We start from the raw sequence: 27,135 nt of genomic DNA on the forward strand, positions 1-27,135 counted from the left end.
CTGTAACTATACTGGAGGCAAATTTGATTAATAGGAACTCTTTTGATCACATTCTCATGGAGGTCCCTACCTACCGCCCAATATACTGTGCTATTACAGGACAATGTGATCACATCATACGATGTCTAAACATAGTGTTGAATTATTATCTTATTTTGAATGTATACCATTTCCCCTCCTCCTTAAGAAGAAAATAATAAAAGCACAGATTAATTGTAGTGCTGAAAGCATGAATGCATGAATATATAAATCTTGACAGCAAGAGTAATATTTTGCCCAGAGACGTGTATCATGACTCAAACTGGAACGCAAACTTCAGCGTGACAGGGTGCACAAATCTCCAGGAGCCTTACAAAGGTAGGCAGGCAGCCAGCACAGGCAGTAGCTGAGATATATTGGAACAAATTATCATATATAGGATTTAACTATGGACTGCTGCAGTCACTAAGTATGTGATAGAATAGCGATAAGATTCTGGTGGCGGTGGAGAATGATTGTGTATATACTGTACATGCATTGCAGAGGAGAGCAGAAAAAAGACACATAAGCCATGCTTTAGGAATGGTGGTGGCTCAAGGATCTCTCAAAGGAAATGTGATGCAATTTACTTGTAGAGGATCCAACCAAACATGTCACAATGAAAGTGTGTGTGTGTATGTGTGTGTTATGATTTATGATTTATGACAGTGATGGACGACACCATTAGGAGCGGCAGCTTCCTTCCAACACAATCTCACTCTATCCCTCCCTCTCTGACACATGCACACACAAACAAATATCTTTAAAAAATCCAACAAACTCTTAATCCCAACAAAGAACAAGGCAGTTAACCCACTATTCCCCAGTAGGCCATCATTGTAAATAAACATGTGTTCTTAACAGACTTGCCTAGTTAAATAAAGGTTAAATACAAATTAAAATATATTACAAAGAGGTTAAAATAGTTTTCTGTCGCTGACTGAGTGTACCTCTTTAATCCATGTATTTATCCATTTATTCATGTTTTATCAAACGACCTAAATAGGGATAAGCTCTCCACCTTGAATATCTAACAAAGAAATCAGCCTTCTTTAGCTGTAATTCCGTGGTTAAATTAGGGCAAACAAGGCTATCTCCTCCCACCATTATTCTTTAAGCGGCATCATTCATTTGTACACAAAGAAGGATTGTATTGTAATACCACTAAGTAGAAAAGTGGCTTTGTTGGAAAACTGGCGAAAATAAGTAAAGAACACAGGAAGCGTGGGTTGTATTCTCACTGTGATAGTGACTGTGGCTAACACAGGCACCGAGTGAACGTATATGCCTATAGGGCACGTTTAAAAAATATGTGGATCTCGACAAATGTCTCCGTTCCCCTCTGAAAACCACCCTTTAATAATTCAAACATTTGCTAAGAAAGAGAGCCAAAGTCTTTGTGAATTAAAATTAATGTGACAAGAGAACAAAGCTGTAAATAGGTTCTGTAAAAGCGTTATAGGCAAAACATTGTCCCTGATATAAAACATTTTAATCTTCAAAGCAGAAGTTAGTCGTGTTGATGCCTACTGGTGCTGTTGATCTGGTTTTCAATGACAGTCTTTCTATTAATGCATTTGTCTTCAGGAGGAGATGACAGAGGTGACACAGGGCAATGTTTAGTCCATTGCTTTCAAAGGAATTGAAGCCCTCTAATATGCCTCCACTCAAGCAACCCTAGGAATGGTACAGTCAAATCATGTGATGTACAGTTAGTGGCTAGGAGGGGGAATTGACAAAAACACTGTTGCTTCATTTTAGAATCTCCTTATCAAATGATATTGTCTCTATGAGACCTTGGGGCTCTGGACTCCTTAGCTTTGGGCTCTTCAATTAAAATAAACACACTGTGAAGATGCCAAAATGTAACTATTCAGACAATACTCTGAAAGGAAATGTGGTATGTGTATCTACGTATGAAAATACCTTACTTTGACTTTTCAGAAAATAGGTGAAAAGCCAAATTATGTTTTAGAAACTGCCGTATGTGACATGTAATTGTATTCAGCAAGTCAAAGGGAAACAGCTGTATTCGCTTGTCAGATGAAAGTCCTTTGTGGTTCCCAGTGTTAACTGGTAAGGTTCACTGTCCTGTAGACCAAGCGTGCCTAGACGCAGATCCATATCTCCTCCTTTACCCTTCCGTAAAGGGACAGACTGGGCTGTAGGACTTAAGCCTCTCTCAAGCGCTGGATCCATGTTTCCCTGATCAAAGTTCATTTAATGCCATCTCCTAGCTGATGGCACATTATCCTCCCACGTCATCTTGATATAAATAGAGTCTGGAGTGCAGGAGCCGCTCATTCTTTGCTTTCAATCACAGCTGAATCCCTGCAGGCTTTTGCCCCTCTGTCCATCAACCCATTTAATTGACCTCTCCTTGCTTATGGACCAGAGGGATACAAGGAAGTGGGGAGGAGAAGGCAGCAAAATAAATGAGGTTGGGGTTTCTAATATGACAAATGGCTTGACACTGAAGACCTGCGTGGAGGCACCTGGACAATACTGTAAAGTAGTTTTTGTCTGTTTGAAAGAATAACACACTCTCAAAATCACCTGCTGTATGCGATTGGACTTTGTGTGTGTGTGCGTGCGTGCGTGCGAAAGCTTGAGTGCTAGCCTGCGCACACACGTGTATGTGTGTGGGTCTGCAACTCTGCGTTGCTGTATGTAGACTATAGCAGTGTGTGTGGGTGTGCTGGAAGGATGTTACTGTTATCCGTGGACACAGTACAAAGTGTCTGCCAGCGCCGGTGGCAAAAGGAAACAGAAGCAGGTAGAAGATTACAAAATTCAATTTAAGGTAATGGAGGGGGTAGCTTTGATATAAGGTGCCACACTGCCACTGCATATGTTTCCTTTAGGTGTCACAGCAGCAGATCAGTCTTAGAATCTCTCCCCTCACTGTCATAGTCTTAGATTTGCTATAAAACAGGCCTACTTTCTCTCCCTATTTGTCTTAGCTTCAGGGCCCGTTGTGGTGCCATCTGCAGCTTTAAAATAACAGCTCAGTAGGATTATAATGGCGCCAGAGGGGATGGCTTCCGTTTTACGGGCTCCTAAGCAACTGTGCTATTTTGTTTGTTTTTTTGCATTGTTTGTATCTCATTTTGTACATTATGTTGCTGCTACCATCTCTTATGACCGAAAATAGCTTCTGGACATCAGAACAGCGATTACTCAACTGGACGAAGATATTTTAGTTAATGAGTCTGACGCAAAGGTTATACTACTTTGTCAAGACAAGGCCCGTCATTAGCGTGAAGAACTTGCAGAGGTAAACTGCCACTTCCCTCTGTATTATTGGCCAACATGCAACCATTGGAAAACAAACTGTACGATCTACAATTAAGACTATCCTACCAACGGGGCATTACAAACTGTAATATCTTATGTTTCACCGAGACTTGGCTGAACGACGACACGGATAATATAGCGCTGGCTAGCTTCTCCGTGTATCGGCAGGACATGCAGTGTCACACCCTGATCTGTTTCACCTGTTCTTGTGATTGTCTCCACCCCCTCCAGGTGTTGCTTATTTTCCCCAGTGTATTTATCCCTGTGTTTCCTGTCTCTCTGTGCCAGTTCAACTTGTATGTTTTCAAGTCAACCAGCGTGTTTTTCCTGTGCTCCTATTTTCTATTATCTTTTTCTAGTCTTCCCGGTTTTGACCCTTGCCTGTTTTTCTTGACTCCGTACCCGCCTGCCTGACCCTTCTGCCTGCCCTGACATCGAGCCTGTCTGGCACTCTTTACCTTTTGGTCTCAGAATCTGGTTTTGACCTTTTGCCTGTCCACGACCATTCTCTTGCCTACTCCTTTTGGATTATAAATAAACGACAAAGACTCTAACCATCTGCCTCCTGTGTCTGCATCTGGGTCTCACCTAGTGCCTTATAGTACGAACTGGCCATGACAGACCCAGCAGACTTGGATCAGCTCCGCCACGCTGTCTCTCTGCAGGGAGCCACTATTGGGAGACATGAGGAGCTGTTACAGCGTTATAGGCAAAACATTGTCCCTGATATAAAACATTTTAATCTTCAAAGCAGAAGTTAGTCGTGTTGATGCCTACTGGTGCTGTTGATCTGGTTTTCAATGACAGTCTTTCTATTAATGCATTTGTCTTCAGGAGGAGATGACAGAGGTGACACAGGGCAATGTTTAGTCCATTGCTTTCAAAGGAATTGAAGCCCTCTAATATGCCTCCACTCAAGCAACCCTAGGAATGGTACAGTCAAATCATGTGATGTACAGTTAGTGGCTAGGAGGGGGAATTGACAAAAACACTGTTGCTTCATTTTAGAATCTCCTTATCAAATGATATTGTCTCTATGAGACCTTGGGGCTCTGGACTCCTTAGCTTTGGGCTCTTCAATTAAAATAAACACACTGTGAAGATGCCAAAATGTAACTATTCAGACAATACTCTGAAAGGAAATGTGGTATGTGTATCTACGTATGAAAATACCTTACTTTGACTTTTCAGAAAATAGGTGAAAAGCCAAATCATGTTTTAGAAACTGCCGTATGTGACATGTAATTGTATTCAGCAAGTCAAAGGGAAACAGCTGTATTCGCTTGTCAGATGAAAGTCCTCACCTAGTGCCTTATAGTATGAACTGGCCATGACAGACCCAGCAGACTTGGATCAGCTCCGCCACGCTGTCTCTCTGCAGGGAGCCACTATTGGGAGACATGAGGAGCTGTTACAGGACCTTCTGGGAGGGCTCCGTTCCTTGAGGGAATGCCACGACCAAGGGTTTAAGGAGATTATGGAGCAAATCAGGGAGTTAGCTCGGAGGCTGCCTGCTACAGCTGAGAAACCCCAACCACCCAGTCATTTTTTCCCTATTAGTGGTGAGCTTGTACAGCCTACCCCAGCTCCCCGAAAACCCCACTTACCTCATCCGGAGTGATATTCTGGGGATATTCTGGGGATTCTTTCTCAGTGCTCTCTTATTTTTGAGATACAGCCATCTTCGTTTCCTTCAGACCGATCTAAGATAGCGTATGTTATTACGCTAATGTCGGGAAGGGCGCTCTCCTGGGCTACGGCAATTTGGGAGCAAAAATCCGCCGTTTGTTGTCATCTGGAGAATTTCATGGCAGATGTGAGGAAGGTATTTGATTCTCCGGTATTCGGGAGAGAGGCAGCCAGTAAACTTCTTGAATTACGTCAAAACTCCCGTAGTGTGGCAGACTACGCGGTAGATTTTCGCACGTTGGCCGCCGAGAGTGCCTGGAATCCGGAGTCTCTTTTCGATACTTTTCTTCACTGATTATCTGAGGTGGTAAAAGATGAGCTAGCTGCTCGGGAACTACCGGTGGACCTCGACTCCCTCATCGCCCTCACCATTAGAATTGATGGACGCCTAAGGGAACTCAGGAGTGAGAGGAGGTCTGGTCTCAGGCACACTCGTTCATCCACAGTGGCTCGCTCACCTCCGAGGGAACCCGGAAGTCCCCGAGGATAGCTTTCCCGAGAGGATCCAAACCACCTGAGCTCCCTCGAGAACCATCAACGACGGGTGAGTCGGATACACCAGAACCTATGGAACTGGGAAGAGCTAAATTATCTGCTAGGGAACGTTCACATAGGCTAAGCTCCAACAGTTGTCTGTATTGCGGTGCTGCAGGGCATTTCATTGTGACCTGTCCAGTGAGGAGACCTAGATCATTAGTAGGTACAACTACTCTTGTGAGTCAGACTGGGAATTCCCTAATTCCTATTACCTGTACACCTTTTGCTGTTATTCTGCTGTGGGAGACCAGTCAACGTTTGGATACGTGAAGGAGACGAGTGGAAGACTGCTTTCAATACAGCAAGTGGACACTATGAGTACCTGGTCATGCCATTTGGACTCACTAACGTTCCTGCTGTCTTTCAAGCTCTGGTTAACGATGCGCTCCGGGACATGTTGAATCGGTTTGTTTTTGTATACCTCGATGACATCCTGGTTTTCTCCCGTTCTGCCCAGGAACACGTTCTCCATGTTCGACAAGTTCTTCAGCGCCTTCTGGAGAACCAGTTGTTTGTTAAAGCGGAGAAGTGCGAGTTCCACCGCTCCACAATCACTTTTCTGGGATACATCATCTCTGAAGGGAATGTTCAGATGGATCCAGAAAAAGTGAGAGCGGTTGGTGGATTGGCCCCAACCCATGTCCAGGGTGCAGTTACAGTGGTTTCTGGGGTTTGCTAATTTATTTTTTCCCGCGTGTTTTTCCCGTGCTCCTGTTTTCTATTCTCTTTTTCTAGTCTTCCGGGTTTTGACCCTTGACTGTTTTTCTGGACTCTGTACCTGCCTGCCTGACCCTTCTGCCTGCCCTAACATCGAGCCTGTCTGGCACTCTTTACCTTTTGGTCTCAGAATCTGGTTTTGACCTTTTGCCTGTCAACGACCATTCTCTTGCCTACTCCTTTTGGATTATAAATAAACGACAGACTCTAACCATCTGCCTCCTGTGTCTGCATCTGGGTCTCGCCTTGTGCCCTTATATGCAGCTACGTCTGGTAAGACGAGGGGCAGGGGTTTGTGTTTATTTGTCAATAACTGCTGGTGGCGATGTATAATATTAAAGAAGTCTCGAGGTATAGCTCGGCTGAGGTAGAATACCTCATGATAAGCTGTAGACCACACTATCAACCAAAAGAGTTCTCATCTATATTATTCGTAGCCGTCTATTTATCACCACAAACCGATGCTGGCACTAAGACCGCACTCAACGAGCTGTATAAGGCCATTAGCAAACAAGAAAATGATCATCCAGAAGCGGCGTTCCGAGTGGCCGAGTGGTCGGGGACATAAATGCAGACAAACTTAAATCAGTTAAAAAAATAAATATTTAACCTTTATTTAACTAGGCAAGTCAGTTAAGAACAAATTCTTATTTACAATGAAGGCATACCCCAGCCAAACCCTAACCCGGACGACGCTGGGCCAATTGTTCGCCACCCTATGGGACTCCCATTCACGGCCAGTTGTGATACAGCCTGGATTTAAACCAGGGGCTGTAGTGACACCTCTAGCACTGAGATGCAGTGCCTTAGACCGCTACGCCACTTGGGAGCCAAATTTACCTAATTTCCACCAGCATGTCACATGTGAACCAGAGGGAAATAACTCTAGACCACCTTTACTCCACACACAGAGACGCATACAAAGCTCTCCCTCGCCCTCCATTTGGCAAATCTGACCATAATTCTATCCTCCTGATTCCTGCTTACATGCAAAAACTAAAGCAGGACGTACCAGTGACTCGGAAGTGGTCAGATGACGCGGCTGCTACGCTACAGGACTGTTTTGCTAGCACAGACTGGAATATGTTCCGGGATTCATCCAATGGCACCTCAGTCACTGGCTTCATCAATAAGTGTATTGACGACGTCGTCCCCACAGTGACCATACGCACATTTCCCAACCAGAAGCCATGGATTACAGGCAACATCCACACCGAGCTAAAGGCTAGAGCTGCCGCTTTCAAGGAGCGGGACACTAATCCGGACGCTTAAAAGAAATCCTGCAAAGCCCTCAAACAGGCAAAGCGTCAATACAGAACTAAGATTGAATCCTACTACACTGGATCTGACGCTTGTCGGATGTGGCAGAGCTTGAAAAATATTACGGACTACAAAGGGAAACCCAGTTGCGAGCTGCCCAGTGACGCGGGCCTACCAGACCAGCTAAATGGCTTTAATGCTCGCTTCGAGGAAAGCAATATTGAGGTATGCATGAGAGCACCAGCTGTTCCGGATGACTGTGTGATCACGCTCTCTGTAGCCGATGTGAGAAAGACCTTTAAACAGGTCAACATTCACAAAGCCACTGGACCAGACGGATTACCAGGACGTGTACTCAAAGCATGCGCGGACCGACTGGCAAGTGTCTTCACTGACATTTTTAACCTCTCCCTGACCGAGTCTGTAATACCTACATGTTTCAAACAGACCACCATAGTCCCTGTGCCCAAGAAAGCAAAGGTAACCTGCCTAAATGATTACCGCCCCATAACACTCATGTTGGTAGCCATGAAGTGCTTTGAAAGGCTGGTCATGGCTCACGTCAATGCCATCATGCCGGAAACCCTAGACCCACCCAATTCGCATACCGCCCCAACATATCCACAGATGACACAATCTCAATCGCACTCCACACTGCCCTTTTCCACCTGGACAAAAGGAACACCTATTTGAGTATGCTGTTCATTGACTACAGCTCAGCGTTCAACATCATAGTGCCCACAAAGCTCATCACTAAGCTAAGGACCCTGGGACTAAACACCTCCCTCTGCAACTAGATCCTGGACTTCTTGACGAGCCGCCCCAGGTGGTAAGGGTAGGCAACAACACATCTGCCATGCTGATCCTCAACACTGGGGCCACTCAGGGGTGCATGCTCAGTCCCCTCCTTTACTCCCTGTTCACCCACGACTGCGTGGCCAAGCACGACTCCAACACCATCATTAAGTTTGCTGACAACACAACAGTGGTAGGCCTGATCACCAACAACCATGAGAAAGCCTATAGAGAGGAGGTCAGAGACCTGGCAAAACAAAGGGGCTTATCGTGGACTATAGGAAAGGAGGGCCGAACAGGCCTCCATTAACATAAACAGGGCTGAAGTAGAGCGGGTCGAGAGTTTCAAGTTCCTTAGTGTCCACATCACCAATGAACTATCATGGTCCAAATGCACCAAGACAGTTGTGAAGCGGGCACAACACCTTTTCCCCCTCAGGAGACTGGAAAGAGTTGTCATGGGTCCCCAGATCCTAAAAATGTTCTACAGCTGCACCATCGAGAGCATCCTGACCGGTTGCATCACCGCCTGGTATGACAACTGCTCGGCATCTGAACGTAAGGCGCTACAGAGGGTAGTGCGTACGGCACAGTACATCACTGTGGCCAAGTTTCCTGACATCCATGACCTATATACTAGGCGGTGTCAGAGGAAGGCCCAAATAATTGTCAACAACTCCAGTCACCCAAGTCATAGACTGTTCTCTCTGCTACCGCACGTCAAGCGGTACCGGAGCACTAAGTCTAGGACCAAAAGGCTCCTTAACAGCTTCTACCCCCAAGCCATAAGACGGCTGAACAATTAATCAAATGGACACCTGGATTATTTACATTGCCCCCCCTTTTGTTTTTACACTACTGCTACACTCTGTTTATTATCTATGTGTAGTCACTTTACAAATTACCTCGACTAACTTGTACCCCCGCACATTGACTCAGTACCGGTACCTCCTATATATAGCCTCGTTATTGTTATGTACTGTAATTTCCTTGTTACTCTTTTTCTATTTTTTTTTTATTTCACCTTAGTTTATTTAGTACATATTTTCTTAACTCTATTTCTTGAACTGCATTGTTGGTTAAGGGCTTGTAATTAAGCATTTCACGGTACGGTCTACACATGTTGTATTCGGAGCATGTGACAAATAAGATTCGATTTGATTTGATGTGCGGGTGGATTGGGACGAGGGAATAACCTGCATAGGCCTGGGGTATCCTATCCATCCAGCCACAGTCTTCACACTGGGTGCCCTGAGGAGCTACTGCACACTGGCACCAATTTGAGGTCATGCCTGCAATCTAGGCAAGGAGGAACAAAGCCATGTCCCTAAGAAACAGAGCTGAGGAGTTCAAGCTTGGGATGGCAACATTGGCATGAAAGAACCATCAGGTGGATCATGCGTTTGCCTCACAGGCCTCAATGCTATTTAGTCTTGTTTCTGTCAGTCACTGTCTTTTTATAGACAGATTTAGACTCTCCTTGGCAGTGTGATGTAGAGATGGATGGAGAGTGTTCAGGGACTAGTTCATCATCCTCCACCTAAACCCTCCAACCGTGAGACTACCCCACACCCCTATTCTTTACGGAGACAATATTGACCTGATCACTGAATCAATTAATTTATCAGTTAATTCATAATTAAAGTGTAAGTGAAAAAGATCAGATGACGCACACATTAAGCAGCACTCTTGCAGACCATAGATCCCGTTAGGAGCGATGAGACGGGATTTGATAAATGGGGACAAAATATCAAACCAGAACCTATTGGATATTCATTAAGAAGCCTCAGTGGAATGTGTGCGTTTAAGCACTTAATGGCTACTTAAAGCCGATGAGGCAGAGAGAGCGAGAGAGAAAGGGGGGAGAAAGAGATGGAGAGGCAGTGGAGAATGAAAGCATTCTGTAAATGGTGTTTGGAGGAATGCCTGTCAAGTCGAACGGGACGTGAAGGGAAATTAGCCAAGGGAGGCCTTTGTCGGGCTGCGTGACATGCCCCCAGTCTTCAAAGCTGTTTGAGGGGAGGAGGGGCATCTCTGAAAGTCACTCTGTGCTACAGGGTAGAACCGGTATGAAAGGGGACCCAATGGAGGACCCATGTATTTCCCCTAACACAAGATAGACATGAACAATACCTCAATAGCGGCACTGATTTGACACTGATTTTTATTAACGTGTCTGCCTGATGTAATATTATATTGGAACTTGGATCACAATGCAAAGATTCCGATATATTGTACAAGATCATGTCAGCAGCGATATCTAGAATCTAGATAAATATCCAGGGGTATGAAAACGAGATGATAGTTTATTTGAAATTAAAGAACATTTTACCTTCTTACATTCGTATATATAGGGCTTTGAATAGGGGGCAGCTCTCTTTGAGAAGAGATGCAGATCAAAAAGGTAGTTATACCTGACTTGAAATCTTATGACATGGAAATATCTGACACAAAAATCCTAATACTGTACATTTATTTTTCAGTTTGAATTTCCACAGCCGTTGAGGTAGCCAGTAACCTGTTCCTAGCACTCATATTGAGCAATATGTTCATAATCATAACAAACAAGATATCACACTAATAAACATACTGTAGAAAACTTAACCCAACACCTAGCAACCTCGTCAAGCCTGCTGCTGTCAAGCCAACATCTTAGGGCTACCCCCCAAATTCGCTACGATGGTGTCAGAAGTGGGATAGTGCCCTTGAGGCCATCGGAAAGGTGTGTACATGTGAGGGACTTGGTATACGAGAAGCAGTTCAATTTAGGTTTCAGATTAAAGGGAACATAAAACTGCTCATACGCTGGTGACTGTTAAGTGCCTTTAAACGGCCTATTCTGACCATATCCATTGAGGAAGCAGACAATGTTCAATCACTTAACAGATGACTGAAACAGTTCTATCCAGTAGTGGTGAGCGGAGAGTAGCTCATAATTTCCTGATGAGGAAAAGTGGCTTACTCAATTGAAGCAATGCACCATACTAATACTCAAACTATCATGCTGATTGAATGCTTATCATGATAAGCACTCTTCAATGTAAAATTATTCCATTAATTGCACCTAACTGCTGTTTTTCATCATAAAACCTTGTCTGTTATTTCCTGAGTGGTTCATTGTGTTTCAGCCAATAAGTTCAAATAGATCTCTGTTATGACTTCTACCATATGAAAAGGTAGTGTGACTATGCTCTCAGTTTGCTTATCTCAGTGCTATTTTCCATTACCACTGCCAAGAAAACACTCTGACATTTATTTTCAAATAGAGAGAGGGGGGAATTGTACAGGTATTTAAATACAAATTCTAGTGTTTTGGAGCTGCCTGAATGTAAATCTCTTCTATTTGAGCTCTTGGGGCAAAATGCATGGTCGACTTCTTGTCAATTATTAGAGTTTTGAGAAGGAAGAAGACTTAAGTCTGATTTAGTATGCAAGAGATATGCCTCCCTACAAGGGTCGTTCCACAAAATAAATCCCTTTTGTGACCCTTTACATATTTTAAATAAAACATTGATTTTAAAAGCCTGTTATATTAAATTAAGTGTCCTTTAATATAGACCACATTAAAAAACAAATTATATGAATAAAGACTTGCTAAAGTTCCCGAAATTCAGAATTTTAACATGTTCCTCTGTGCACACTCTTGTGACTTCTCTGGATATTTTAACCTACTTAACCTCAACATTTCTCCAAGTTTTCACCATCATTGTAAAGCCCTAGTTATTTTGTTGCTTTGACATAGTCATTTCTGAAGATCATAACTATTTAATGTGCTTAGTGATTCATTTTAAGGTAAAAAAAAAACCTATCCCTCATTTTAAGGTCAACCCTGTTACGTGAACTGTGTGACAACCCTCCCACTTTGTCTGTCGTATTCTCTCTCTCTTTGCTCTTGTTTCCTTATTAGGATGCCGGTGGGCGGAGCCGGGAGGGTCGTCAGCGACATGGGCCCGGGTGTGTCCCAGGATAAATAGACCTCTTCCCCATTCATTGGGAGACTCTCTCCATGCAGACACACTATTGTTTATTTGTATATAGGTTACGTTAGTTAATAAATATATGTTGTTATTCCTTATCTCCACATTGTCTCCCTTTTTGTTACGGGCTTTGAGCCGGTTCGTGACAACTGAACTCTTGTTTTTAAAAATAAATACAAATAAAAATGAATTTCCTGAACCAACACTTCTAGCTCTGCTGATAACCACTTTATTGAGGAAAAGTGTACTTACTATGCCTGTGATATGTGGTTGTCCCAGCTAGCTATATTAAGATGAATGCACTAACTGTAAGTCGCTCTGGATAAAAGTGTTTGCTAAATGACTAAAATATAAAATATAAATGTAAAATATGGTGAAACTATTTATTTTCAAAAGGGAAAATCCAAAAAGTATACATTTCTTTTTTCAATAGTCCACTGTTGATACAGTCCCAAATGTTTTGCATGTCAGCAGTCAAGTTTTCAAGATATTGTACTTACAAGAAGCAAAGTGTCACCGGCCACATCATCATGATGATACAAAACATCATCATTCTGAATAGAAGTTTTGGTGAGTCCGAACATGACCAAATTGAATCAGCCACAGAGGAAAAATCACACCATCTCTGATACTTTCTCCTCGGTGCTTTAATTGGGCTTTGACCCGGTATGCAGCATTCCTCTCTCACCCTGACTGTTTCTTATTTCATCACAGGCACAGTTGAGAGCGTGCCGCAGCTCCCAGTCTTTCTCACCGTTTTCCGTTGGGACTGCCTGCACCGCACTGAGCCATAATGAAAGGCACAGCCAGCTGTGCCGGCCGGCAATATGGCTCTTTCATCAAGTTAAACCGAGCTGACGCCTGCTCCTCAATTATTAAACGTTCACCGAAATGAGCAACAACATAACATAGAAAAAAAACTTCTGCAGACCCCCTTTAGTACTTTGCAGAGAACAGGGAGAAAAGTGTCTGTGTTTGAGGGGATGAGATTCACATTGTCACTGTAATTGGGAGAAACACATTTGTACTTCATTTCACTGCCATGTTTCCATGAAAAAAAAAGTTCCAATCAGAAATAATATGCCAGCCTTCAAAGTTGAGTTAATCACACTGCAGGTAATAAGAGGTCTTTCTATCTCCATGGATTAAGGGTATAACGCGTTGACAGAGTGCAAAAATAATTAGTTACGCAACAGCTCTGTCACACCCTGGCCTTAGTTATCTTTGTTTTCATTTATTATTTTAGTTAGGTCAGGGTGTGACATGGTGAATGTATGTGTTTTTGTAGTGTCTAGGGTGGTTGTAAGGTTAGGGGGTTTATTAGAGTAGTTGGGTTTATGTTTAGTATAGAAGTCTAGCTGTGTCTATGGTTGCCTGAAGGGTTCTCAATCAGAGACAGATGTCATTAATTGTCTCTGATTGGGAGCCATATTTAAGGCAGCCATAGGCACTAGGTTTTTGTGGGTAATTGTCTGTGTCTATGTGTAGTGTTTGTGTCAGCACTATCTAGATTTATAGCTTCACGGTCGTCTGTTTGTTGTTTTGTTTCGTTTTCCTTCTTAAAATAAAGAGAAGATGTATTTTTCACGCGCTGCGCCTTGGTCCAATCTCTCTCCCTTCGACGATCGTGACAGAATTACCCACCAAACCCGGATCAAGCAGCGTGACAAGCGGCAACAGGATCAAGGCATCAAGGATTCATGGACATGGGAGGAGATATTAGATGGAAAGGGACCTTGGGCACAACCGGGAGAATATCGCCTCCCTCGTGAAGAGCTGGAGGCAGCGAAAGCCGAGAGGAGGCGATATGAGGAGGCAGCACGGAGGCAAGGCTGGAAGCCCGTGAGTACTACCCAAAAATTTCTTGGGGGGGGGCTAAGAGGTAGTGGGCCGAGGGCAGGTAGGAGACCTGCGCCCACTTCCCAGGCTAACCGTGGAGAGCGGGAGTACGGGCGGACACCGTGTTACGCAATAGAGCGCACGGTGTCTCCTGTACGTGTTCATAGCCCGGTGCGGGTTATTCCACCTCCCCGCACTGGTAGGGCTAGATTGGGCATTGAGCCAGGTGCCATGATGCCGGCTCAACGCGTCTGGTCTCCAGTGCGTCTCCTCGGGCCGGTATACATGGCACCAGCCTTACGCATGGTGTCCCCGGTTCGCCTACATAGCCCGGTGCGGGTTATTCCACCTCCCCGCACTGGTCGGGCGATGGGGAGCATTCAACCAGGTAAGGTTGGGCAGGCTCGGTGTTCAAGGGAACCAGTACGCCTGCACGGTCCGGTATTTCCGGCGCCACCTCCCCGCCCCAGTCCAGTACCACCAGTGCCTCCTCCACGCACTAGCCCTATGGTGCGTGTCTCCAGCCCTTTACCACCAGTGCCTAAACCACGCACCAAGCCTCCTGTGTGTCCCCAGAGTCCTGTGCGTCCTGTTGCTGCTCCCCGCACTAGCCCTGAGATGCGTGTCCCCAGTCCGGTACCACCAGTTCCGGCACCACGCACTAGGCCTAATGTGCGCTCCCAGGGTCCAGTATGCCCTGTTCCTTCTCCCCGCACTAGCCTGAAGGTGCGTGTCCTTAGCCCGGTGTCTCCAGTTCCGGCACCACGCCTACAGTGCGCCTCATCCGGCCAGAGCCATCCGTCTGCCCAGTGCCATCTGAGCCATCCGTCTCCCCAGCGCCATCTGAGCCATCCGTCTCCCCAGCGCCATCTGAGCCATCCGTCTCCCCAGCGCCATCTGAGCCATCCGTCTCCCCAGCGCCGTCTGAGTCATCCGTCTGCCCCGAGCCATTAGAGCCGCCCGTCTGTCCCGAGCCGTCAGAGCCGTTAGTCAGTCAGGATCTGCCAGAGCCGCCAACCAGACAGGATCTGCCAGAGCCGCCAACCAGACAGGATCTGCCAGAGCCGCCAGCCAGCCAGGATCTGCCAGATCCGTCAGCCAGCCATGAGCAGCCAGATCCGTCAGCCAGCCATGAGCAGCCAGATCCGTCAGCCAGCCATGAGCAGCCAGATCCGTCAGCCAGCCATGAGCAGCCAGATCCGTCAGCCAGCCATGAGCAGCCAGATCGTCAGCCAGCCATGAGCAGCCAGATCCGTCAGCCAGCCATGAGCAGCCAGATCCGTCAGCCAGCCATGAGCCGTATAGCCAGGATCCGCCAGAGCCGTCCAGCCAGGATCCGCCAGAGCCGTCATCCAGCCAGGATCCGTTCCTCAGTCCGGAGCTGCCGTCCCTCAGTCCGGAGCTGCCCCTTATCCTGGTGCTGTCCCTTATCCTGGTGCTGTCCCTTATCCTGGTGCTGTCCCTTATCCTGGTGCTGCCCCTTATCCTGGTGCTGCCCCTTATCCTGGTGCTGCCCCTTATCCTGGTGCTGCCCCTTATCCTGGTGCTGCCCCTTAGTCCGGTGCTGCCCCTTAGTCCGGTGCTGCCCCTTAGTCCGGTGCTGCCCCTTAGTCCGGTGCTGCCCCTTAGTCCGGTGCTGCCCCTTAGTCCGGTGCTGCCCCTTAATCCAGTGGGGTTAAGTTGGCGGGTGGTCAGTTGGAGGAGGCTACGAAAGCGGGTAGTGACTATGGTGGGGTGGGGACCACGACCAGTACCAGAGCCGCCACCGTGGACAGACGCCCACCCAGACCCTCCCCTAGACTTTATGCTGGTGCGCCCGGAGTTCGCACCTTAAGGGGGGGGTTATGTCACACCCTGGCCTTAGTTATCTTTGTTTTCATTTATTATTTTAGTTAGGTCAGGGTGTGACATGGTGAATGTATGTGTTTTTGTAGTGTCTAGGGTGGTTGTAAGGTTAGGGGGTTTATTAGAGTAGTTGGGTTTATGTTTAGTATAGAAGTCTAGCTGTGTCTATGGTTGCCTGAAGGGTTCTCAATCAGAGACAGATGTCATTAATTGTCTCTGATTGGGAGCCATATTTAAGGCAGCCATAGGCACTAGGTTTTTGTGGGTAATTGTCTGTGTCTATGTGTAGTGTTTGTGTCAGCACTATCTAGATTTATAGCTTCACGGTCGTCTGTTTGTTGTTTTGTTTCGTTTTCCTTCTTAAAATAAAGAGAAGATGTATTTTTCACGCGCTGCGCCTTGGTCCAATCTCTCTCCCTTCGACGATCGTGACAAGCTCTCCTTGTCATAGAGTTGCTTTGCCAGTCAGAGGAATTATAATGAATGGCTTGGTAGCTTGGTGCCTATAGGTGATTCATGTCATATTTCTGAAATAACTCATGAAACGTTAGGCATATAAAAAGTATTAGAAAAGGTTTTGAGCAGAATAAAAATTTGAATTTGGCGCCATGGGAGTTCTGATATTAAATAAACGCCTTATTCCTTCAATAGAATTAATGATGTTGGAGGCTTACTGAGCAAAAATCTAAACTCTTGATAAAAAAATGTAGCAAACTGCAGTCAGCAGAAAGGATAATGTTGAATGTGATAATTAATATGGATAAGATGGGCTCTGTGGACTTGTTTTGTTTTGCAGCACTGTCATAGAATCATTAATTCAACCTGTAAAACCACCGAGTGTGTCAGTTCATTTCCTCATTATACAAACCAAACATTTACAGGGTTTTAATTTTTGCTTCCTGTGATCTTTGGTTCCTTCCAGTGGAGTGTAATAAACAGATTACTTTCTGTAATTTTTTTCTCTCCTCCTTCCAAAACAGTTCCTCTCTGAACATAAATAATCCCCTTTTACAAAATCACTTCAGGTGAATATCCTTTTATAAAACAGCACATCTGTGTAGGAAAACATGCTTCCTGAGATCAAACGCAGATGCAGTGCGATGGCTGGTGATTGTAATTACCCTGGTATTGGGTATAAATAGGTGCCTCATCTTGGCAGGCCGGAGGGATCCATCCGCATTAATGAGCATTTCATAAGATTTGGGATTACACATATCGCTATGGCTCTTTTGAGATTACCATAAATCTTCCCAAAACAGGCGGGAGCTAATGCCCCTTCCACTATGCCCGCTACTATTTTACTAAACACACTGTTGAGTTAAGTGGCTGAAGAGATTAGGCTAAAGAGGGCCGTAGCTACTGCAGCCTGGCCGGCAGGTGGACCATGTAGCTTGTACAGGGCCACTGAGGAAGTGAAATAAACCACCAGTAATGGGCATGCAGCTGTAACAGTATAACTTTATGGCGTCCCCTCGCCCCGACACGGGCGCGAACCAGGGACCCTCTGCACACATCAACAACAGTCACCCACGAAGCGTCGTTACCCATCGCTCCACAAAAGCCACGGCCCTTGCAGAGCAAGGGGCAACACTACTTGTAGGTTTCAGAGCAAGTGACGTAACTGATTGAAACGCTAGTAGCGCGTACCCGCTAACTAGCTAGCCATTTCACATCCGTTACACTCACCCCCCTTTCAACCTCCTCCTTTTCCGCAGCAACCAGTGATCCGGGTCAACAGCATCAATGTAACAGTATAACTTTAAACCGTCCCCTCGCCATACCCGGGCGCGAACCAGGGACCTTCTGCACACATCAACAACAGTCACCCACAAAGCGTCGTTACCCATCGCTCCACAAAAGCCACGGCCCTTGCAGAGCAAGGGGCAACACTACTTGTAGGTTTCAGAGCAAGTGACGTAACTGATTGAAACGCTAGTAGCGCGTACCCGCTAACTAGCTAGCCATTTCACATCCGTTACACAGCCATGCGGACTGGGACCTCTTCTTTTTCTACTCTGCCACATAAGAGCACATGGAGCTCCAGTCGCTCTGTTATGGGGCATCCAACCGATGTTGATCAATACCTCATTAATCCATGTTGTGATTTGGCTTGAATCGATTTGGAGTTTGTTTTTTTGGCATCTCATGAGGTGGAGAGCTAACATTTCCAGTTTGGTCAAGACTGGGAAAGCTAGTGGCCTTAAGCTAACCCCTGCCCTGTCTTTCATTTTTGGCCTTGAAAGAAATGTACCTATTCACTTACTCACACACATTGAGTGTACTACACATAATAAACACATACAATCATATACAAACAAACACATATATAGTACCAGTCAAAAGTTTGGACACACCTACTCATTCAAAGGTTTTTCTTTATTTTTACTATTTTCTACATTGTCCTGTTGAAAAACAATTGATAGTCCCACTAAGCACAAACCAGATTGGACGCCGTATCGCTGCAGAATGCTGTGGTATCCATGCTGGTTAAGTGTGCCTTGAATTCTAAATAAATCACTGACAGTGTCACCAGCAAAACACCCCCACACTATCATACCTGCTCCTCCATACTTCACGGTGGGAACCACACATGCAGAGATCATCCGTTCACCTACTCTGCGTCTCATAAAGACACAGCAGTTGGAACCAAAACTCTCAAATTTGGACTCATCAGACCAAAGGACAGATTTCCACCGGTCTAATGACCATTGCTCATATTTCTTGGCCTAAGCAAGTCTCTTCTTATTATTGGTGTCCTTTAGTAGTGGTTTCTTTGCAGCAATTCGACCATGAAGGCCTGATTCACGCAGTCTCCTCTGAACAGTTGATGTTGAGATGTGTCTGTTACTTGAACTCTGCAGCAGAGGTAACTCTGGGTCTTCCATTCCTGTGGCGGTCCTCATGAGAGCCAGTTTAATTATAGCGCTTGATGGTTTTTACGACTGCACTTGAAGAAACTTTCAAAGTTCTTGAAATTTTCCGCATTGACTGACCTTCAAGTAATTACCTTAAAGTAATGATGGACTGTCGTTTCTCTTTGCTTATTTGAGTTGTTCTTGCCATAATATGGACTTGGTCTTTTACCAAATATGGCCATCTTATGTATACCACCCCTACCTTGTCACAATACAAATGATTGGCTAAACTGCATTAAGAAGGAAAGAAATTCCACAAATTAACTTTTAACAAGGCACACCTGCTAATTGAAATTCATTCCAGGTGACTACCACATGAAGCTGGTTGAGAGATTGCTTTGATGACAGCTTTGCACAATCTTGGCAAAGGGTGGCTACCTTGAAGAACATAAAATCGAACGTATATTTTGATATGTTAAACACTTTTTTGGTTACTACATAATTCCATATGTGTTATTTCATAGTTTTGATGTCTTCACTATTATTCTACAATTTAGAAAATAGTAAAAAATAAAGAAAAACCCCGGAATGAGTAGGTGCCTCCAAACTTTTACTGGTTCTGTATATCAAAGCATCCAGTGAGCCATGCCATGATGTCGTAGCAATGACTTGTGTGAGACCTTGAAAACATGAACAGTGTGCAAGTATGATTAAGAATTGTGCTTCAAAACGCTGCTGAAGTGTAACGCTGAACAAAAATAAGCTGATTGGCAAATTAACTAAACAAACAAAAAAGTGAACAAAAGGTATTTTGTGGCAGTGCAATAATGTAGCTCTCTGAACCTGAGCTAGGTTACCGTTGCCTCCTGGTTCTAAATGTAATTTTCATGTTTCCAGTGTCCAATTCAATTTATGAATGAAAACTGCAGAAATAATTGGAAACATTCAAAGTTCTAAGTCGAGCATGTTATGAACCAAGAGTCAAGGGTGCTTAGCCCTGATTCAAAGTCTCTCTAAACAGTTCATGCCTGAAAAAGGATTTACCTCTCTCTCTTGAGCCTTTGTGTTTTTGCTTTTTGGGTTTTGTTTTTAAAGGCTGATGCGACGGGTCATACCTCACATTCCCTGGAGCCGGAGATGGTGCAGGTGCAGGAGCCAGTCCCGTTGCCCAGCACCTCCAAGCCCTCCGGGGAGGCGGCCGGATTGTAGCTCATGTAATACTCCTGCAGCTGGGAGCTCAGGTTTTGCTCAGGCTCCGGGCTCTTTTTCCGCCGCTTGCGGCCCACCACGGAGCGCTGCTGCAGGAGCCGCGCCGCATTCGGGTAGCGCCTCCATAACACGTAGATGACGGTCAGGACGAGTGACATGGTGAAGAAGAGTGCCACGCTGCCCACCACCACCTTGTGGAAGGACATGTGCTCCGGCTCTGGGGGCTGAGTCACCACCAGGCTGCGGAGGGAGGGCGGAGCCCGTGGAGGGGAGTCTCTGGGGTCAATCCTTACCCGGCTGGGAAAAGTAGGCCGGGGGGGGGACTGAGGCCGAGGTGGGGGTAGGGGGGCCAGGGTGGTAGGTGGAGGCAGGGGTGGAAGTGGGCTGGTGGGAGCAGGGGTTGGGTCAGATGTCGTTTCAATGAAATCTGGGGTTGGTGAAGGGGTTTCTGTCTGGAAGTAATCAGTTTCCTCACAAATTCCATTGTTCCTCGTAGCCTCCATGATCTTCTCTCCCTGGAGCTGCTTTGGGCTGCTGCATATCATGGTCGTGTCTTTAGTGCCACGAAAGTTCCTCAGCCAGGCCACCAGGGGGCAGATGCCTGTCCCACAGTCCCACACGTTACCTGCAAGGTTGATAGAGTTCAGGGAGATCCATGCAGACACTGCCTCCTGGGACACGTTGGACAGCTTGTTGGACTCCAGGTTGAGGGTCTGGAGGTTAGGCAGGCAGTGGAACACGGCAGGGTCCAGGGTCTGGATCTCATTGCCAGACAGATCCAGTTTCTGCAGCGTGTGCCAAGTCCAGGGAAGGCCCTGGTTGACTGCTCGGATGCGGTTCCACTGCAGGTAGAGCGCTCGCAAGTTAGCAAGACGTGGAAACAGAAAGAAGTTGATCCGGGAGAACTGGTTGTGCTCCAGGTGCAGCTCCATGAGCTTCTGTAACCCCAGGAAGGTGGTCCTGGTGAGGGCCCGGAGACGGTTGTAGCCCAGGTCCAGAAACTCCAGGCTGCGGCATTCCAGGAAGGCCCGGATGGGGACTAAGGTGAGGCCGTTGGAGCGCAAGTGGAGGTTCTGCAGCTTCTTCAGGCCGTGGAACTGCCCCGGCTGAAGCACCTGCAGCTTGTTGTAGGATAGGTCCAGGCTGCGGAGGTTGGGCACCCCGTGGAAGGTGGCGTTGTGGAGCTGAGAGATCTTGTTGGAGCTGAGGATCAGCTCTTTAAGCCTGCGAACCCCCTGGAAGACCCGACTGTCTAGAGAAGAGATCTGGTTGTGGTCCATGTACAGCCAGAGGAGCTGGTTCAGGTGGGCAAACTGGTAGGGGAGCAGCGTGTGCAGGTCGTTGTAGCGAAGAGAGAGGCCCTGGCAGCCCACTGAGATGTTCTCAGGGACGTCCAAGAAGCCAGCAGACTCGCAGTGGACTATCTTCCCCTCACAACGGCAGCTGTGAGGGCAGGTGCGTTCACCAGAGCAGAGCGGCAGCATGGCCTGGAGGACGAGGAGCAGGAGGAGGATGGGGTGCGCCGCTCGTCCATCACACAGCCTGGAACCTACAGATAGAGAGACAGAGAGAGAGAAGAAGCAGGCATGTTAGAGAGGAATTTTTATGAATGTTGATCCATGGAAATACCCATAAAAGGATAAATACTAATAATTGTAGTTAAATTAGAGTACGTTTATCATGGCCACATTCAAGAACGCTCCGTACATTGTAAAAAATATTTGATTTGAAATGAATACATATACTGTAAGTAAACACTTATACATCATGTTTTTAGATTCTCGTTGTAATCAATTTTACATTGATGTACAAGAAATGAGTACATTATCTATCCCATACCTTCAAGGTCTGTTGATAGACAGCAGTGAAAAAAACATGCCTACTTCATTTGCTATGACAAAGTGCACGCACACAATGTTTGTTTTGGGTAACTGGTGTCCTCTCTTTTCACCCCGGTAAACCTGTGCAGGGGTCTTTGTCTTCTGTTACAGCTTTTTACATTTCTAATGCTGAAGCAGACATTACACAGACTAAGCACATGCCCTGATAAACAGGAGACAAGACCCTACAAATAACACTCCTCTCAACCCCTCTGTGATTCAAAGCTTTGATCCTATTCTTTCTTTTCTTTGTTCTCTTTGTGCAGCAGACAGTAACGGGTTGTCCCCATTTTAAACCGTTTGCTGGGAAACAAGAACACCCGTAGATTTAGCTCTAATTGAGACACATTGCTGCCTGCTGTGTGATGTCGTCCCTTTGCACATAAAGACAGCGTGAAGTGACTGTGAGCAAAACGGCTGTGCAGGCTGAGGTAGCAACAGGATGGGGCTGTTCAGCTGAGCTCTCTCCTTAGACACACTGCGACCTGACAGCTTCTTATTCTAGTCTCTGGCCTGGTTGGTTTGGCAGTGGAAGGAACCACTTACTAGGGAGAATGGGGGTGTACTCTGGGCTGGTTTAACAGTGGAAGGAACAACTTACTAGGGAGCATATGGGGGCAGGGGTACTCTAGGATGGTTTGAGAGTGGAAGGAACAACTTACTAGAGAGAATGGGGGGTATAATGATATATACCCATTGATTCTTTATTTTATCCCTTTTTCTCCCCAATTTCGTGATATCCAAATTGGTTGTTAGTCTTGTCCCATTGCTGCAACTCCTGTACGGACTCGGGAGAGGTGAAAGTCGAGAGCCATGCGTCCTCCGAAACACAATCCCATCAAGCCGCACTGCTTCTTGACACACTGCTCGCTTAACCCGGAAGCCAGCCGCACCAATGTGTTAGAGGAAACACTGTACAGCTGGCGACCGAAGTCGCCCGCCACAAGGATTCACTAGAGTGCGATGGGACAAGGACATCCTGGCCAGTCAGACCCTCCCCTAACCCAGACAACGCTGGGCCAATTGTGTGCCGCCTCATGGGTCTCCCGGTCACGGCCGGCTGTGACACAGCCTGGGATCAAACCCAGGTCTGTAGTGACTCCTCTCCACTTGGGAGGCCCCATACCCATTGATTCTTGAATAATATAACTTATAAATGCCTCATGAGTTTAGTTCAACTGTCACACACCATGAGAAGCCAAAATAAAAGCTTATTTTACCACAATGTTTGTAAACAATGTAAATGTAAACAAACACTGTATAGCCTTAAAACATGGTTAAAACTATCATTTTGAAATCATGGATGGTCAAATCAAATCAAAGTTTACTGATCACGTAAACAGATTTGTAGATGTTATCGCAAGTGTAGCAAAATGCTTGTGTTTCTCGCTCCAACAGTTTAGTAATAACTAGAAATCCAAAACAATACACAAAATCCAAAAGTAAAAAGGAATAAATTAAGAAATATCAGAACGAGCAATGTCAGAGTCCGGAATATATATAAAATGGTGTGTATGAACAGTATAGAAAAGGTGTGTACAGCAGTAGTTATATAGGATGAACCATGACTAGAATACAGTATATACATATAAAGTGGGTAAAACAGTATGTACACATTATTAAAGTGAACAGTGTTCAATGACTCTATGTACATAGGGCAGCAGTCTCTAAGGTACAGGGTAGAGTACCTAGTGGTAGCTGGCTAGTAACAGTGACTTAGGTTTAGGGCAGGGTACTGGGCAGATGCCGGCTAATGGTGACTATTTAACAGTCTGATGGCCTGGAGATAGAAGCTGTTTCTCAGTCTCTCTGTCCCAGCTTTGATGCACCTGTACTGGTCTCTACCTTCTAGATGGTAGCGGGGTGAACAGGCTGTGGTTCGGGTGGCTGAGATCTTTGATGATCTACTTGGTTTTCCTGTGACACAGAGTGCAGTAGATGTCCTGGAGGGCTGGCAGTGTGCCCCCAGTGATGCATTGGGCAGACTACACCACCCCCTGTAGAGCCCTGCGGTTGCGGACGGTGCAATTGCCATACTGGGCGGTGATACAGCCCGACAGGATGCTCTCAATGGTGCATCTGTAGAAGTTTGTGAGGGTCTTACGGGCCAAGATGAATTTCTTCAGCTTCCTGTGGTTGAAAAGGCGCTGAGAAGCTGTTTATCAGTCTCTTGGTCCCAGCTTTGATGCATCTGTACTGTCTCTGCCTTTTTAGATGGTAGTGCTTCCTCTCCTCTGCAGCCCTGTCGATGTGGATGGGATTGTGCTTTCTCTGCATTCTCCTGCAGTCCACGATCAGCTCCTTTGTTTTTGTTTTTTCTGGCACCACTCTGCCAGGGGTCTCACCTCCTCCCTATAGGCTGTCTCGTCATTGTTGGTAATCAGGCCTATCACTGTTGTGTCGTCAGCAAACCTGATGATTGAGTTGGCCACGTAGTCATAGGTGAACAGGGAGTACAGGAGGGGGCTGAGCACTTACCCCTGTAGGGCCCCCGTGTTGAGGATCAGCGTAGCAGAGGTGTTGTTGCCGACCTTCTTCACTTGGAGTCGGCCCATCAGGAAGCCCATGACCCAGTTGCACAGGGAGAGGTTCAGACCCTTAGGGGGTTCAGCTTAATGATGGGCTTGAAGACTGAGCTGTAGTTGATGAACAGCATTCTTACAAAGGTATTTCTCTTGTCCAGGTGGGATAGGGCAGTGTGCAGTGTGATGGCGATTGTGACGTCCATGGATCTGTTGGGGCGGTATGTGAATTGTAGTGGGTCTAGGGTGTCGGGTAAGGTGGAGGTGATATGGTCCTTAGCTAGCCTCTCAAAGCACTTCATGATGACAGATGTCTTCACTATTATTCTACAATGTAGAAATAGTTTTAAAAAACTGGAGTAGGTGTGTCCAAACTTTTGACTGGTACTGTACTGTACTGTACTGTGGTTTTGCCTCTTTGATTGCCTTACAGAGGTCATAGATGGTCTGTTTGTACACGTCCATGTTCCCAGTCACCTTGCCATGGTTGAATGTAGTGGTTCACACTTTCAGTTTTGGGAGAATGCTGCCATCTATCCACAGTTTTTGGTTGATTGGGAACAACATTCTCTATCGACTTCCTGCTGAATCCAGTCAGTGTTTACGTCAATATTATTCTCAGAGGCGAAATGAACATTTCCCAGTCCGCATGATCAAAACAATCTTGAAGCATAGATTCCGAGTGGTCAGACCAACGTTGTACAGTCCTTACTTCATGTGCTTCCTGCTTAAGTTTTTGCCTATAGGTGAGGAGGAGCAGAATGGATGCAATGGCTACAGGGCGAGGGAGGGCCTTGTAGCCATCCCGGAAGGGAGAGTAGCAATGATTCAGTCCATGATGCGCGTGTAGGACAGGAGGTGTCTTGATAGAATTTCGGTAGCGTTTTCCTCAGATTTCGTTTATTAAAGTCCCAGGTTACAATAAATATGGCCTCAGGTTACATGGTTTCCAGTTTGCACATAGTCCAGTATAGTTCCTTTAGAGCCATTGTGATGTTGTCTTGGGGAGGAATATACACGGCAGTGACAATGACCAAAGAAATTATCTTGGGAGGTAATGTGGTCGGCATTTGATGGTGAGGTATTCCAAATCCGGAGAGCAAAAGGACTTGAATTGCTGTACGTTACCACAATCACACCATGAGTTGTTAATAATGAAACAAACCCCTCTGCCTTTCTTTTTCGCAGAATGTTTGTTCTTCCTGTCCCGGGGATAATATATCCGGAGAGACCCATGATTCCGTAAAACAGAGTATGTTACAGTCCCTGTCGTCTGTCTCTCTGTAAGGAGATCCTCACCCTGAGATCGTCTACTTTAGTGTCCAGGGACTTAACGTTAGCGAGTAATGTACTTAGAAGTGGTGGATGATATGCACGCCACTTGAGTCTGACTAGGGCCCTACTTCTTCTTCCTCTTTTCCGGCGACAGCGTTTCGTTGCAGTCCCCGGAATGAATAGAGCTGCCTCGGGAAGTTCAAACAAAGGGTCCAGTTCAGGGAAGTCGAATTTCTGCTCGAATTTCTGGTAAGTGACCACGATCTAATATCCAAAAGTTCTTTTCAGCTTTAGGTAATACTACAAGTAACGTTCTGAGCAAATAATGTAAGAAAAAACACACACAAAACAAATACTGCAAAGTTGTCTAGGAGCTAGAAACAGGGTGAACATGTGATATTACAGTTCTTTCATCCATAGCTCTGTCTATGAATTTGAAAGTTGTTACATTTCTCTAGGCCCATCCCTCAGATTTATACCAAAACAGAGGCGGGATGCCCGCTTTGTGATTAAATTAAGGATTATAGCCTCAGACATGTCATTGGATTCCCTTGAGCACTGATGTGTGTCCATGAAGTGGCCCCTTCAGCTGAATTGCTGCTTCAGTTATCAAGGAGGTCTGTAGTCTACGGATGGATGACTGCGTGTGAGATCAGATGCTCTGTACAGTACATTGACATGGTGCCTAGGCTTGGGCGGTATACCGCGGTATATACAGTATACCAGGGTATTTGGAAATAGTAATGGGATAGTTTTTCAATACCTTCAATACCATTTAAACTATTTCTTTGAAGTTTTAAAAATGTATTTTAATATTTGTAGCTACTTTTAATGTAAATACCTACAGTCAACTTGTGCAATACGTTAGGAGATAAAGCAGATTGCGTTCTTCATTTCACCTATCACATAATTTTTCAATTTGAACCCTACCGGTAGTCCCCAGTCACATGGTGTTTGTTTACAAGCACACAAGGACAACAGACCAGATCCTTGTGAGTCAGTCACTGCAGCACACGCCAGGTGATCTACCTACAGTATAGAATCTTATAACTATTAAGTTAACGGTCTAAAATGTGCTAAATGCTCTGCAGTTGTGCATTTGGTTTGCTTATTTAGTAGCTAGTTGTCTAGCTAAGTGGTTAGCTTCTTGCAAAATCAAGCTTATCTTGGTAACAGCAGGGAATCACCTCCCTTGCTGTCTAATATTTTTTTGTGCATGCAGCAAACTCTGAGTAGCATTTTTTAGTTACTTGTATAACTTTAGGAGCTGGGATGTCTGTCCTGCAAATAGTTTGTCAGAGACTGTATAAAATGATTGCAATGCGCTCTTTAGCATTTAGCTAGCATTCGCTATAGAATTTTACATGTACTTGTTAGTGTTGCTAATCTTCGGATTACAGTGGCACAGTGGGGTTTGAAA

The 27,135-nt window shown here is 45.7% G+C and overlaps 1 protein-coding gene across 1 annotated transcript in view; it reads right to left on the reverse strand.

The window, feature by feature from the left end:
- Positions 1-24,485, reverse strand: part of LOC120021011 (leucine-rich repeat transmembrane neuronal protein 4-like) — a 35,408-nt gene extending 10,923 nt beyond the window's left edge. The window contains exons 1-3 of the mRNA XM_038964671.1: positions 24,397-24,485; positions 24,023-24,048; positions 19,945-21,587 (exon numbers count right to left, since the gene is read on the reverse strand). Coding sequence (XP_038820599.1) covers positions 19,945-21,587; positions 24,023-24,048; positions 24,397-24,485 — 1,758 coding nt within the window. The remainder of the gene's footprint in view (positions 1-19,944; positions 21,588-24,022; positions 24,049-24,396) is intronic.
- Between the last annotated feature and the right edge of the window lie 2,650 nt (positions 24,486-27,135).

Source organism: Salvelinus namaycush, chromosome 26, assembly GCF_016432855.1.
Source record: "Salvelinus namaycush isolate Seneca chromosome 26, SaNama_1.0, whole genome shotgun sequence".
NCBI lineage: Eukaryota > Metazoa > Chordata > Actinopteri > Salmoniformes > Salmonidae > Salvelinus > Salvelinus namaycush.